This window comes from Schistocerca gregaria, chromosome 1 (assembly GCF_023897955.1).
Source record: "Schistocerca gregaria isolate iqSchGreg1 chromosome 1, iqSchGreg1.2, whole genome shotgun sequence".
Classification (NCBI taxonomy): domain Eukaryota; kingdom Metazoa; phylum Arthropoda; class Insecta; order Orthoptera; family Acrididae; genus Schistocerca; species Schistocerca gregaria.
In genome coordinates this window covers 922,511,890-922,528,479 of record NC_064920.1, presented here as the reverse complement: position 1 = coordinate 922,528,479, position 16,590 = coordinate 922,511,890, and the positions used below count along the sequence as shown (strand labels likewise).

The 16,590-nt window shown below is 42.2% G+C and overlaps 1 protein-coding gene across 1 annotated transcript in view; it reads right to left on the bottom strand.

The window, feature by feature from the left end:
• The window catches only part of LOC126275201 (neural cell adhesion molecule 2-like), a 1,450,213-nt gene that overhangs the window by 750,718 nt on the left and 682,905 nt on the right, over positions 1-16,590 (bottom strand). The window contains exon 3 of the mRNA XM_049977177.1: positions 2,055-2,266. Coding sequence (XP_049833134.1) covers positions 2,055-2,266 — 212 coding nt within the window. The remainder of the gene's footprint in view (positions 1-2,054; positions 2,267-16,590) is intronic.

Here is a 16,590-nt window from a genome sequence, read left to right as displayed (position 1 = left end):
CGTCTCCATGGGAGAAAGGTGGATATACACTGTACTAGTGCCGACATTGTGCATGCTCTGTTGCCTGTGTCTATGTGCCTGTGGTTCTGTCAGTGTGATCATGTGATGTATCTGACCCCAGGAATGTGTCAATAAAGTTTCCCCTTCCTGGGACATTGAATTCACGGTGTTCTTATTTCAATTTCCAGGAGTGTATAAGCTACATGCCTAGGTTGCAATATCTTCAAAAGATGAGTATAAAGTGCCCCCCCCCCCCCCCCTTGGTATTGCGACGGTTAAGGTCAAAAACTGACATCTGCGAAAGTATACGGTAACTGAAGCAAAAACTTTCCTGTAAACATGGATTTTCAAACGAACCGTCTGGAAGTAGTTGTGAATGTGTGGTCACAAATGTACTTGAAATAAAAACTCTTCGATTAAATTGCCATATAAGTGTATCGCTATGTAAATCGCCATGTAAGTGAGCCCAGTCTGACCATGGCTCGTGGCTGGAAAATGCGGCCATTCATGACGTGGCACTGGCAACTTTTGCTGCTGACGTGATGCGACATTTAACACAGCAACACGATACGAAGTGCATAAATTGAACATGGCGCGTCGCTTGACCTCGAAGATCACATGACTTAATCGGTCTAGTACAATACGATATTGTGGTGCCTGTGTTGTTTCGAAGTACGTTGCAACGTTCCTTCAGAAAAGCATGCATGCATCCGCCGGCACCGGACGAGCGACTTTCAATTACAATGTCTCTTCTCTACAGGAACATACAAAATGAATGTACGAATGCACTTTATGGGCACATGGTTGATGACATATGGAAGTTTCGGTCTGGCCATGAATCGCGCTCGGATACCGTCTTCGTCCAATATCTTATTTATCAAACGACACAAGGGGAGAGACTTTCAATTACAATGTCTCCACTTTACGGGAATACGAATAACTATTGTACGAGTGCGGGCTGTAGACACATGGTTGATGACATATGGACGTTTGGGGGCCGGCCTTGAGTCGTGATCGGTTAGCCTACTGGTAATATAGCCGTTCACCATCAGTGGGAAATCCGGGTTTGCGTCCAGGTGTGGCACAGATTTTCATTGTTGTCCTTCCATTACACTGCTGATGGTTCGACAGTGCAGTAAATTCTAACGTACAAAACTATTAAGGTTTTCGTGACCACTTGTTGACAAACTGCCTGTTGCATTCTGTCTCGGTTTGTTCGGCCGACATTAGTTTGATGTTTTTACTGACCAACAATAACGATTTCTACATGTGCTGATTACGAGGGATGGTGAAAACCCGGGATACAGCGTGTACGGAAACCGACACACCCGGACGGATAGCTACACAAACTGTCAAATCTCCATCCGAGTCAGGAAAGGGGTGTGCTTAATAAGTTCATAATGCAATCAAGATGAGTATGAGAGCCGCAGCACCTCAGGCGCGATAAGTAATATCTGGAACGCATTCTATGGAGTAATGGGTTGAAATGGCTCTGAGCACTATGGGACTTCTGAGGTCATCAGTCCCCTAGAACTTAGAACTACTTAAACCTAACTAACCTAAGGACATCACATACATCCATGTCCGAGGCAGGATTCGAACCTGCTACCACCGTAGCGGTTGTGCGGTTCCAGACTGTAGCGCCCACAACCGCTCGGCCACCTAGGCCGGCTAAGGAATAATGGGTAGTCCACCAGTTACATAAGAAGTGTCATAAAATCAAACACTCGGCGAAGTGATACATGAGAAAAAGAAATGTCGGATACCACCTTCCTACCATAGATTTCCAGTGTGACGGACAGAATTGGCCATATACTGGGAAGCCCGGCGTAAATACTAAGTACAACCCCACAAAGAAGATCGGCAAAGGAGAAGAGGGACCCACCTACAAAGTCGGGAATATATCGATGTACATGCGGAAAAGTCTATATGGGGATGACTGGACGATCAGTCAGCACCCGGTTCACCGAACATAAGCGGCATTTCAGGATCAGTTATTTTTACTTAATTATAGCACATCCTGCCTTGTGAGCTGCTGGTCTGCGAGCACTCACCTACGACGAAGAGGTTGACGACGGAGTTCCTGGTGGGGGCGCGCTTGAAGTCAATGCGGCAGCGGTAGGAGCCGGCGTCCTGCTGGCGCACGCGCTCCATCGACAGCCGCGAGGAGTTGCCCTCCGCCCGGAAGAAGGAGCGCCCGCCCAGCGACCGCTCGTCCGTCCAGTGCGTCGCCTGCTGCTGCTGCGGCAGGTTGCGCGCGTCCACGCTGCCAAAGCACACCCAGGGCACCGGATTAGCGACAGCGGCGCGTCACATCACTCAGCTGAAACCCTATACGCCTGAATAGAATTCTATCAAATTCAGATGCATGCATTCACATACACAACTGGCCAATAGAATTGCTTCGCCAAGAAAAGATGCAGATGATAAACGGGTATTCATTGGACAAATATATATAATAGTTCTGACATGTGAGTACATTTTCACTCAAATTGGGTGCATAGATCCTGAGGAATCAGTACCATGATCAACCACCTCTGGCCGTAGTAACGGCGTTGAGACGCCTGAGCATTGAGTCAAACAGAGCTTGGATGGCGTGTACAGGTACAGCTGCCCACGCAGCTTCAACACGATACCATAGTTCATCCAGAGTACTGACTGGCGTATTGTGACGAGCCAGTTGCTCGAACACCATTGACCAGACGTTTCCAGTTGCTGAGAGATCTGGAGAACGTGTTGGCCCGGGCTGCAGTCGAACATTTTCTGTATCCAAAAAGGCTCGTACAAAACCTGCAACATGCGGTCATGGAATATCCTGCTGAAATGTAGGGTTTCGCAGGGATAGAATGAAGGGTAGAGCCATCTCAAATGCAACGTCCACTGTTCAAAGTGCCGTCAATGCGAACAAGAGGTGACCGAGACGTGTAACCAATGGCAACCCATACTACACTCAGGGAGATACGCCAGTATGGCGATGACGAAAACACGCTTCCAATGAGCGTTCACCGCGATGTCGCCAAAGACGGATCCGACCATCACGATGCTGTATACAGAACCTGGATTCATCCGAAAAAATGACGTTTTGCCATCTTGCACCCAGGGTCGTCGTTGACTACACCACCGCAGGCGCTCCTGTCTGTGATGCAGCGTCAAGGGTAACCGCAGCCATGGTCTCCGAGCTTATAGTCGAGGCTGCTGCACACTTCGTCGAAGTGTTCGTGCAGATGGTTGTTGTCTTTCAAACGCCCCCGTCTGTTGACTCAGGGATTGAGACGTGGCTGCACGATCCGTTACAGCCATGCGGATAAGATGCCTGTCATCTCGACTGCTATTGACACGAGGCCGTTGGGATTTATCATGGCGTTCCGTATTACCCACCTGAAGCCACCGATTCCATATTCTGCTAACAGTCATTGGATCTCGACCAACGCGAGCAGCAATGTGGCGATACGATAAACCGCAATCGCGATAGGCTGCAATACGACCTTCATCAAAGTTGGAAACGTGATGGTACGCATTTTTCCTCCTTACACGAGGCATCCCAACAACGTTACACCAGGCAACGCTGGTCAACTGCTGTTTGTGTATGAGAAACCGGTTGGAAACTTTCGTCATTTCAGCACGTTGTAGGTGTCGCTACCGGCGCCATCTGTGTGAATGCTCTGAAAAGCTAATGATTTGCATATCACAGCATCGTCTTCCTGTCGGTTAAATTTCGCGCCTGTAGCCCGTCATCTTCGTGGTGTAGCAATTTTAATGGCCAGTAGTGTAGTATTACAGTCTAAGCACTGTCCATCGGGTATACGGATGAAGTATCAGTCGTGTTACAACAATATTACGTCTACGTGAATCTCTAATTGTCTCATCTACTGCAAAAGAAGACTCATGTGTACGAATACACGATTAAATTTGTAGCTATTTTGGGGGTTTGGAGCGTGTGAAATTTAGTATGAATATCTACGGAAGCTACGCACTGAATCCATCTGAGCTTCAACGACATCAGTGGTACGTCATTTGTAAACTGCTTTAACTCTTTTTCAGAGTTCAACAATCATTGACGCTGTAAGACGACAGTCTTTTGGCAACCCCCTGCCAAATTTTTCCAACCGATGAGAAGCGTGAAATCACGCTGACCAGGCTACACGAAGAAACATTTTTCATCGACGTCACAGAGATCTCCACGACAGCACACTGACATCTTCACTAACCTTCCAATGCTTCCTTTCTTTCTAATTTCAGTTTCTCATATCTGTGCACGTAAAAGTAAAATATCATTATCACGCGTACTTAAAAAATTTTATTGCGATATTGCGAATTCGGTTCGATGCTGACATTATTTTTCGTATTAGTAATTAAACAGTAAATCCCCCATATTACACACCACATTCCTCTAAACGTACGACTGCTCTACCAGAAAATAGCTTAATGTATATGAACGTATGTTTGTGCTCGTGTCGAACGTTTTTAGAGATTAATTGCAAAACAAACAAGGAGAATGTATGAAAATACAACAGAAATCCCTTAAACTATTTTTAACAAAGATCTGAAAATACTTTCTATTATAAACCATAATACGTTGTGTATTAATGTTACACACCTAGTTGTGGCAAGCAAACATTTCAAGTAATTAATAGTAATTTACATGAACAATACGGACGAAAGCTCCCATCTATTTCAGTTCTAAATCTACATACATGCCACCTTACGGTGTGTGGTGAAGGTTTCCACCGACACCAACACCTGTTTTCCTCTTCTACGTTCCATCGACGAATGGTGCGTGGGAAAAAGATTGCTTGGAAACGTCCCCGATTTTCTGATCGTAGTAATTTTACGGTACATATGCACAGTAGGTGGAAATAATATGTCTGTCGAATTTCCCTCAAACATGCTCTCGGAACTTCAAAACGCAACGCTCTCCGTGGCACACAACGCCTCCCTTGCAGCAACTGCCATTGTTGTTCATTGAGCCTCTACGTCACTCTCTCGTGCCGACTAAATGATCCTGTGAAGAAGCACTACGCTTTTTGTTGGATACATCGTAGCAAAGTTCGTTTCTGTTGAAGAACGCTTGGTCCGCAGTTCGTAATCGTAAGGTAGCGTTCCCGCGCCCGGGTTCCCGGGTTCGATTCCCGGCGGGGTCAGGGATTTTCTCTGCCTCGTGATGATTGGGTGTTGTGTCTTGTCCTTACGTTAGTTAGGTTTAAACAGTTCTAAGCTCTAGGGGACTGTTGACCATAGATGTTACGTCCCATAGTGCTCAGAGCCATTTTTTGAACAACGCTTCTTTCATCGATGAATTACACTTAATGAATGTCTCAACATTTACATATGTAATCTAAAGCATAATGTCTCGTGTTACACAAAGAGGACCTGCAAAAACCAATTAAAAGTTAAACTAAAATATCCTAGATCCACTACAAAAATTCTATCAGGGGGGCAATAATAAAATATGCAACCTCCGAAAGAAGCGCATGTAGGCCAATACCGGCTTGGTCAAAGTAAAAAGCTCCAATGAAATAAATTTTTCTATGTATATACACACAGTCAAACAATGAAAACTCCAGGTACGGATATCAATAATGTAGGTACAGATAGACTGCTACTTACCGTAAAGATTACACGCTTAGTTTCGGACAAAATGGTTCAAATGGCTCTGAGCACTATTGGACTCAACTGCTGTGGTCATCAGTCCCCTAGAACTTAGAACTACTTAAACCTAACTAACTTAGGGACATCACACACATCCATCCCCGATCAGGATTCGAACCTGCGACCGTAGCAGTCGCACGGTTCCGGACTACGCGCCTAGAACCGCGAGACCACCGCGGCCGGCAGTTTCGGACACGCACAACTAAAGGACACTTACAGATTACTGTTCGGCCACAGCCTCCGTTGGAAAAAGACAAACACATACCATTCAGTTTTAAAAATGGCTATCTCCCAGCTACCGTATAGAAGTTTTAACATAGGAATCCCACAGCCAACCGACAGGTGCCAAACAATTATTTGTAACAGATTGCTGTGTGATTCCTATGTTGTCACACCACTCATTCTCTTTTCGAGACGCTTCAAACAGTAAGGTGTCGACACATACGATAAGAACGCCAGATCTCAGACGTCTATGTGATCTGTGGGATGGGTTAAAGATGTGACGTTTGCACCAAATGACACCACAATTCTTCCCAACGCCATCGTTGACGTATCATACTATTAGAAGGTGGTCAAAGTCCATCTTAACCACATTTCACCCCTTCTTCTGACACCTCTGTGATGGAAGTGCGCACTGCGACACCCAGTAAAACATATCGCCTAGTATCGAAACGAAAAGGACTTAGTGGATGCCATAAAGGGCGTAAATGAAACCACCTCTTTCTGTATGTGATTCCCACATATTTCGCAGACGGAATCGATAGGTTGCAGTGTGGTGACCAACTAAGGATACCATGAGGCAGCAAGCACATTGAACATATCTTTGGAATGTAGTGGGACAGTAGTGTTTGCTTTCGTGTACGTGGTGGAACCACTACGAACCGTTCAAAACATTACGAACGCTATCCTAAGCAGCCCTCTTGCTTCGCTCCAGTCGTAGAAGAAGCTAGTTAAATTAAAATTCCAAAAGAAAGGATTTACATGGTAAGATTTGCTGATGGCATTGCTGTACTCAGCGAAAGTGATGAATCACTACAGGATCTGTTGAATGAATCTGTCTACTGCGTACAAAATATGGACTGACATCAAATCGAAGAAAGTGAAAATAATGAGAAGTAGGAGACAGGAGAATACAGATAAACTTAGCATCTGAATTGAGGATTACGAAGTTTATTAAGTTAAGATATTGAGATACCCGAGCAGAAAAATAACCCATGATAGACAGAGCAAACACGACAAATGGTTTAAATGGCTCTAAGCACTATGGGACTGAACATCTGAGATCATCAGTCCCCTAGAACTTAGAACTACTTAAACCTAACTAACCTAAGGACATCACATAAATCCAAGCCCGAGGCAGGATTCGAACCTGCGACCGTAGCGGTCGCGCGGTTCCAGACTGAACCGCTCGGTCACATTGCCCGGCCAAACAGGACATAAAAAGCAGACTAGCATAGGCAGAAAGGGCCTTCCTGGATAAGTAAAGTCTACTGGCATGAAACATAGGCTTTGCTTAGAGGTAGTAATTTCTTAGAATTCTTAGAATGTACGATTTGAACACAGCATTGTACGGTAGTGAAACACTGTGTGAAAAACAGAACAGGAGAGAATCGAAGCATATGAGAGGTGGTGCTAGGAAGAATATTGAAAATTAGACGCTCCGATACGGTAGGGAATCAGGAGGTGCTCTGCAGAAACAGTGAGGAAACTAGTCTACGAAAAACACTGACAAGAAGAAGAGACAGGATTAGGACATCTGTTAAGATATCAGGAAATAGCTTCCACGGTACTAGAGGGGGCTGTAGATAGTAAAAACTGTAGAGGAAGACAGAGACTGTAACACATCCAGCAAATACTTGAGGACATAAGTTACAAATGCTACTCTGAGATGATGAGGTTGGAACAGGAATGGAATTCTGGGCGGGCAGCGTCAAACCAGTCAGAACACTGATGACTCAGAAAGGCCTTTTCTTGTCGATTCTGGGCGACGTTGTGTGAAATGTTTTCCTCGGCCACGCATAAAAATCCCACGAGTTCTCAACGCTGGGTGTCTTCGTTCTGACCTCCATCGCAGAAGTATCAAGAAAAGGGGGAAATGTGGATGAGAGGGGTTGTAACAACTTTCCCATAATGTGATACGTCCACGGTGACGTTGGACAGCGTATTGGTGAAATTTAGTATCAGCGTAGTAACATTAACCCAACTTAATTTCACATCATCTTCTGAACTCTGACATTTTTTTCGCAACCTTAATGTCTACAACGTCGGCAAGTCCAGGGGGTGATGACGCAGGGAGCTTCGCTTTGGCACCATTACACAGACGGCTTTACAGCCCTTCGAGCCTGAATTCAAATTTCTATATGCAATGAGATACATTTACGGCATTTTGTAAAAGTGGTCCCATAATTTTATTTAGCAGTTTATGTACAAAAAATCTCATTCATCAATTTCACACAGAAATCAGGACACCGTGAAAGCAAAACGCTTGATTTATATTTTCTTGAGATTACTCTAATGAATATCAGCCTGTCACTGATTTTCCTACTACTACTACATCGTAATTGCACGTTAAGTCGCTCTGGGCGGTTACTCCTAGGTATTACACAGTTGTTACTATTTGCACTGAATTACACCCATTACAAGAATCGAGGGGCATGAAAGGGAAGCTGGGGTTGGGATGGGAGTGAGACAGGGTTGTAGCCTCTCCCCGATGTTATTCAATCTGTATATTGAGCAAGCAGTAAAGGAAACAAAAGAAAAATTTGGAGTAGGTATTAAAACCCATGGATACGAAATAAAAACTTTGAGGTTCGCCGATGACATTGTAATTCTGTCAGAGACAGCAAAGGACTTGGAGGATCAGTTGAACACAATGGACAGTGTCTTGCGAGGAGGATATAAGATGAACACCAACAAAAGCAAAACGAGGATAATGGAATGTAGTCGAATTAAGTCGGGTGACGCTGAGCGAATTAGATTAGGAAATGAGACACTTAAAGTAGTAAAGGAGTTTTGCTATTTGGGGAGCAAAATAACTGATGATGGTCGAAGTAGAGAGGATATAAAATGTAGACTGGCAAGGGCAAGGAAAGCGTTTCTGAAGTAGAGAAATTTGTTACCATCGACTGTAGATTTAAGTGTCAGGACGTGGTTTCTGAAAGTATTTGTATTGAGTGTAGCCATGTATGGAAGTGAAACATGGACGATAAATAGTTTGGACAAGAAGAGGATAGAAGCTTTCTAAATGTGATGCTACAGAAGAGTGCTGAAGATTAGATCACATAACTAATGACGAGGTATTGAATAGAATTGTGGGGAAGAGGAGTTTGTGGCACAACTAGACAAGAAGAAGGGACCGGCTGGTAGGACATGTTCAGAGGCATCAAGGGATCACCAATTTAGCATTGTAGGGCAGCGTGGAGGGTAAAAATCGTAGAGGGAGACCAAGAAATGAATACACTAAGCAGATTCAGAAGGATGTAGGTCGCAGTAAGTACTGGGAGATGAAGAAGCTTGCACAGGATAGAGTAGCATGGAGAGCTGCATCATACCCGTCTTAGGACTGAAGACCACAATTACAACACCAATGGCGTAGCCAGTATTAATGAACATCTATCCGTGTTCACGTGCAGGATTCAGCTGCCACTTCTTGCACCAAATATCGATCTACCGCAGGTCTTCCACCATTTCGTAACGGTTTTTCTCTGTAGAGAAAAGCATCGTCTGCAAAAATCCTCATCAGCTTTCAGATTGTGCTAGTATTTTACACATCCTAATGCGTGTAGGTATAAGTCTTAGATGCTCTAAGGTAAGAGAACTTGTAACGGGAGGAATAGAAATATACTAGCGTTTGTCAGAATTGTTGCATAAAAACTGATACATGTAGCTGAAATGAGAATGATAGCATGGATGAGGAACATGAAAAATAAAAAATAAATTAGGATTAAATCACCGTATACGACATGTGTCTCTTGAAATAAGAATTCTGTCTACACTTGGCAGTATATATAGTAAAAATCAGACTCTCTGAAAGCCATGGCATGAAATTAGATGCGGGCTGGATATAATTCTGGCCTATTTCCTTCACGGTATATGTATTAATGAGAGTTGTTAAAAATCCGAGGATAGCGTACACCGGATAACCATATCCATTACGTGTTCGATGGGTATCATGTCGACTTTCAAGCCAGGTAAGCAATGGTCGCTGTAGTTCTTCACATAAAGCTTGCTTAAGCTTTGACTTGTAATGGTCGGACGGTGTTAAGATGATATGTGGAGTTGTCCAGGTGAAACGTTGTTGAAAAGCCTCGTGTAAGGAGGAGAAATGCGTACCCTTACGTTTCCGACTTTGAAAAAGGTCGGATTCTAGCCTATCATGATTGCGGTTTATCGTATGGCGACATTGCTGCTGGCGTTGGTTGAGATCCAATGACTGTTAGCAGAATATGGAATCGATGAGTTCAGGAGGGTAATACGGAACGCCGTGCTGGATCCCAACGACCTGGCATCACTACCAGTGAGATGACAGACATTTTATCCCCATGGCTGTAACGGATCGTGCAGCCACGTCTCGGTCCCTGAATCAACAGATGGAGACGTTTGCATCACAACAACCATCTACGCGAACAGTTGGACGACGTTTGCAGCAGAATGGACTATCAGCTCGGAGACCACGCTGCGGTTACCCTTGATGCTGCATCACAGACATGAGCGCCTGCGATGGTGTACTCAACTACGAACTTGGGTGCACGAATGGCAAAACATTTTTTCGGATGAATCCAGGTTCTGTTTACAGCATCATGATGATCGCATCCGTGTTTGGCGACATCGCGGTTAACACACACTGGAAGCGTGTATTCGTCATCGCCATACTGGCGTATCACCCGGCGTGATGGTATGGGGTGCCATTGGTTACACGTCTCGATCACCTCATGTTCGCACTGGCGGCTCTTTGAACAGTGGACGTTGCATTTCAGATGGCTCTACCCTTCATTCGAACCCTGCGAAACCCTACATTTCAGTAGGATAATGCACGACCGCATGTTGCAGGTCCTGTGCGGGCTTTTCTGGATGCAGAAAATGATCGGCTGTTGCCCTGGCCAGTACGTTCTTCAGATCTCTCACCAACTGAAAACGTCTGGTCACTGGTGGCCGAGCAACTGGCTCGTCACAATACGCCAGTCACTACTCGTAATGAACTGTGGTATTGTGTTGAAACTGCATATGCAGCTGTACTTGTACACGCCATCGAAGCTCTGTATGACTCAATGCCCAGGCGTATCAAGGTCGTTAATACGGCCAGAGTTGGTTGTTCTCGGTACTTATTTCTCAGGATCTATGCACCCAAATTGCGTGAAAATGTACTCACATGTCAGAACTATTATATATATTTGTCCAATGAATACCCGTTTATCATCTGCATTTCTTCTTGGTGTAGCAATAGTAATGGCCAGTAGTGTATATAATTTCATAATCAAGGATTGTAACCTATTATGCAATAAAATATAAACGGGTTAAAATATTTCCTTTCGAAGGCCACAGGGTCCGTAATAGGTATTCCAATCAGGCAAAATCGTCGTGATCAGGGAGGCAATCATCTCACCGAAGCACCAGGTTGAAGATAGTCGGTTAGTAAAACATCGTGTCCTAAAGCATGAAATAGTCCTAACTGCCTGCTGCGCATCATAATCTGACATAAGTCTGCGATCCTCCCCGCTTTTTTTTTTTTTTTTTTTTTTTTTTTTTTTCAGGCACCGAATGCTTGATAATGCATGGTGGGAGAAATCAAGACTATAGGACGGGTGCTCTAGTGTTCCCACTTTAGTTGGCGTACCTTTCACGGTACGATATTTGTTGTATGGAGACGTGTGTTATCATGAAGCAGCAGTACCCCTGGTCGTAATTATCCACAACATTGGTTTTCGACAGACATGCTGCCCCTTAACAATCTTCATTCTGCGATGGATGTCTACCGGCGTTTTTTCTTCAACAGTCTAAAAACAATTTCACGTTGATCTTGTTTAGATGCATTTGGTAATAACGTCGCCGTACTTTACGTTCCCGCATTTTCCGCGCGCACCTCGGAAAGACACGAAGCAACACTTATCTCTTGCCTACATGTCGGTGCATACATACCCGCATCGGAAACGCGCTACGTTGCATATACACTGCAGCAGCGTCTGTTTGATGGTCCCTTATGCTTTGTGGTTGTACAATACGCCACACTCCTCATGTGCGTCTGATGGTGAAGCAATGAGTCTTCGAAATGGAAATCAACAGTACTTAGTAAACAACATTAAATACGACAGTGTCAAACGGTTATCACAATAAAGATACGAAATATTACTTTACTCTATGCAACAAATTCTATATGAGCTATCTTCCAAATTTTATTTACTAATTTCCAGGATTCTAGAAGGCAGGATATCAGCAACTGTATGGTTTATCATATTATGTTATCAACTGCAGAGGAACGTGTAAGTTGCAATATTACATTTCTTTATTACTTGATAACTATTTTAGGGCCTAAACTCGTTATGAAATCATCTCAAAAAACACGAACAAAACAGAAAGTACTTTGTAAATTACAAAAACATTCCCACAATATGAAGTTACCTTATGACATATGGTACACGTCACTAAGCTAGGCAACAACATGAATTACGGCAAGCTTATGCCTGTACACGTTGCGATCAGAAAGAAAAGAGAATTTCTGTTTTTCTTTAAGTATCATTATTTGATCATAAACATCATCTATGTACCGTTCAAAGTAATCCCCCTCAGATGTGGTACACTTGTGCCAAACGCTTTTTACAGTCTTCAAAGCACTTCTGGAACTCACTTTTCGTTGTGGTTTTTAAATCACCAAGGATTACAAAACAACGTCGTTCCATGGTTCTCTTTTGCCTCGGGAATAGAATGAAGTCCAACAGGAGCATGTCCAGTGAATACGGTGACTGAGGCAACATAAAGGTTTTGTTTCTTGCCAAAAAATTACGGAAAGCTTTGAGGTGTGAGCGAGAACATTATCGTGATTCAATTCACGCGATTGATTTTGCCACAATTCTGGTCGTTTTTTCCCCCATTGCTTCACAAAAACATCCATTACTTACAGGCAGTACGCCTTATTTACCAGGAAATCTAGATCCCTTGGATTGGAGATAGAGGTTAAGGAGCCACGGACATTCGAAAGGTGACGGGTTGTGCGGGGAGATTCACTTTCCGCCATGTTGTGCAGTTATATTTGGTGGTGACGATTTTCTATACACGGTAAGTAGTTTGTGAACTGAGGGCCATTTTTTTAAGATTACCAAGTGTTTTCCAATTTCATCTAATACTTAACTAACAAAATAATAATTAATATAACAGTTGAGACAAATTTAATGTCACGCGGAACTCGAAATTAATAAAGTAATGTAAAAATGCATAATTAAGAAGCTCTTTCGCAAATATTGTACTATTTGACGTAATGAACAGGAAATTGAATTAAAACTTGAGGAACACTTACAGATACTCTTCGATACCAAAAATAAGTGGTAGCCACCAAGTGTACGAACTTTCTTTACTGATCGAAACAATGGTACCTGGAATATCTAAAAGGACTAGATATTATGCAAGTGCGTATTTTCGGTTTACAAGTGATTACCCATTCCTTCATTACATAGACTTGCAACTGTATAATGGTTTGCTTTTTGCAAAGCTTAGCAGCACATCAGATAACACTTTACCGACATATTCTCACTAAATTCTCGAAATAGGAGATTTTCTATACACGGTAAGTAGTATGTGAACTGAGGGCTGTTTCTTTAAGATTCCAAGTCTTTTCCAATTTCATCTAATAATAATTAATCTTACAGTTGAGACAAATTTAAGTCCATGAAATTAGTTTTTACAGTCTTGGAAAATCATTCAACCACCAGACATTCTCCCAAGAATTTTGCAAAATGAAATCCCTACAGTTCAATGACGAAATGTGAAAAACAAATAATTTGTGCGTAACTTTAAATGAGTGCCTGTGGAAACTAACTTGAATATTAAGTACTTTTTCATATACCTGACCATACGATATTTGAACGTAATTTTTCCCCTGACGTCGGTGTATACAGGATGTCATATTTTGTGTACTTTCCAAAAAATGATTTGGATTTAGGACCTACCAGTTTTTCATACTATATGTTTCCTCCTACTAAAGCATCACATAAATCATACCAAAAATAGATATTGCTTCGCTTAGCTGTTATTGTTCTTATAAATGATCGCACATTTATCGCTGGCAACATATTTTTCATAGCATATAGCAAAAGTACTAAACATTTTGTTTCACTAACCGTACATAGCAAGGACTGATAGCAGTGAGAGAAGGCACGAAGTAGGGACCTATATTGATTCCTCCCCACATCTATCGAACTAATTTGGGAGCTTTAGCTCACTAAGAATTTTTCGTACGGCGACAAAATTCACGAAATTACTCAAGATCTGCTGTTGAAGCGTAATCCGTATGAGTAACATTTGTAAAAGGTGCCATCACGCGGTTTATTAAAATATACGCACTGAAGCCGGAAATTAATATAATATCATCTATAAATCTCTAAATTCTTGTTATTATACAACAAAATTTTCGAAATACGCATTACTCCAAATATTGCCAAAACATGCAAAAATGTACGCAACATGCTTTTTAATGGAAATCTGGGCCCCTATTAATAAACATGGCTGGTGCAGTTCTGCTCTGCGGAACTCAATGAAGGGGCACTGCATCGAATCGCATCGGACGTTGGTCAAAGTTGTGCTTGTTGGTTATGTCAATTAACATACCAGTTCTGAATTATTAATGTGCTCGTGTGATCCGCATGTGCAGAGTAAAGTCGACGGCTCAGCTTTGATTTATGTTGTTGAGCTCAGTACTGGTATTACAGGTAACCATCACGATGGATTATAGAAATTCTTTGATAAATGTGGAGGCACAGGTGGGAGTTGTAGAATCAGTTTGTAATTCAGGTTGCTAAGTAAGGGAAGTCGTAGACCAAAGCATTACTTTTGCAACTGTTGGTCTGCAGAAAGTGATGTGGTGTTTACAAAAGTACAGGTAGAAACACGTACGTGTTGGACAGTGCATGGTGGAGGGTACTTTGTACCAGTATTAAATACCCTGATGCTATTAAGTAAACGAATGGAGTGGAGCATAAAATAATGATTAGTAGTATACGCGTTAATATTTCTTATTCGTCTTTCTTATACTTCGGCGTTGCCGCGGGTGGCTACCTGATAAGTTCTCCAAACAGTGTAGCACATCTTTAGGTACATAACAACCTATTACGTAAACTTATGTTGGCTCAGATGTCTCTAATCATAGTTGAAATAATGCTCTGTTCAAGAGAATAAAAATAACAGCATTCCCCTTCAATAAATATAGCTGAGTATTATTCTCAGTAACTAAGTTCATTAACGAAAAGCAATTTGGTCGTTAACTTCTAAGTGTAATCATCTAACGATGTGAGTTGGAGAAAGCGGATCGCTGATGTCTCACATGCGTCAAAATGTATTTTAGGTAAAAAAATTCAGTTGGACTGCATGTATACGTGAAGACAGTTAGGAGCTTTTCCAACACTGTTTTCTAGCAACAGGTTGTTGGTATACCTCTTCTTAAAAGAACTAACGAAGTGTGGAGTTCATTCGACAAAATTAGTTGCTCTAGTCAGATCGCTAAAGTATGTATAGAACAAAAAAAAGGTCAATCACAGTGTACGTGCTTATCACAAGGATGTCAAATTAATCTTACAACATCTCATTCACCTTAAACACTTATGTGCTGACGTGTTAAATATGTTAAATTATCTTCACAAGAGTAGAGAGACATGAAGCGGCGTGACGACTCGGTGTTGTGCGATGTCCTTAGGTTAGTTAGGTTTAAGTAGTTCTAAGTTCTAGGGGACTGATGACCATAAATGTTAAGTCCCATAGAGCTCAGAAAAAAATAACAAATAAATAACATGAAGCGGCTTTGTGGAAAACGTTTGGCTGTAGGAACTGTACATTGCCTTTTTCACGTCCCTGTAGCGACCAGCCTCCATTACAGGCAACGTAGCTGAACTTTGGCAGAGTACCAGCTGAACTATAGCTACGTTAGGGGCGAAAATTCAGTTTTGATTGGCAGTAGCGGAGAAGGAATTAGATTGACTGAATGTGCAAGTTATAACAGGAGAGACTCGGAGAATGTAGAACGGAACACTAGACATTTCTTTCTGAATACCTATTTTTGTAAAGGTAGTGTAGACTATTTTTGATGATGCAAATAAAATACATCTTAGAGCCCATGTGAAACATGATGTGCTTAAGAGAGAGGGATACCAGAATTACGAAAATCTTATATATTGACAGCACATTACATACTGATTCCAAGGCGTGCCAACACTTGAGCAATAAGAATATAATCAAGAAATATTTCTTTCATGAAGTGATTCACGATGGTGAAGACAGCAGAAACATATACTACTAAATTATTAGCGATGTTGTGTAAAAATGGTTTCTGTTAGTAAAACGTTTTTCATTTAGTAACATATACAAGATCACACCAATCTCTTGTATGATCCTGACGTTCAAGTCAGTTGTATAATTCTGTCAAATGCAGGGTGGAACAAAATGGTATTGCCAAATTTTCAGAGAGCAATAAAATCTATTATGCGGACATGAGTTCGGAGACGCTTTATTTCCATGCTATAGCTCATATTTTACTCTTCTTAGTAATCACATTAATCATGACAAGCACAACTGGTTTGAATCACACTACTTAACAAATAAAATGAATAATGTTATGCTGAATATTTCAAACAATGGTGAATACCGAATAAAATAGTGCCAAGAGAGAAATCACAAACTGAGGCTCAGATGGTTGAACTCTGGGTTCACTCTTGTTTCTTATTATGTGATTCGAGAATCCTTGAA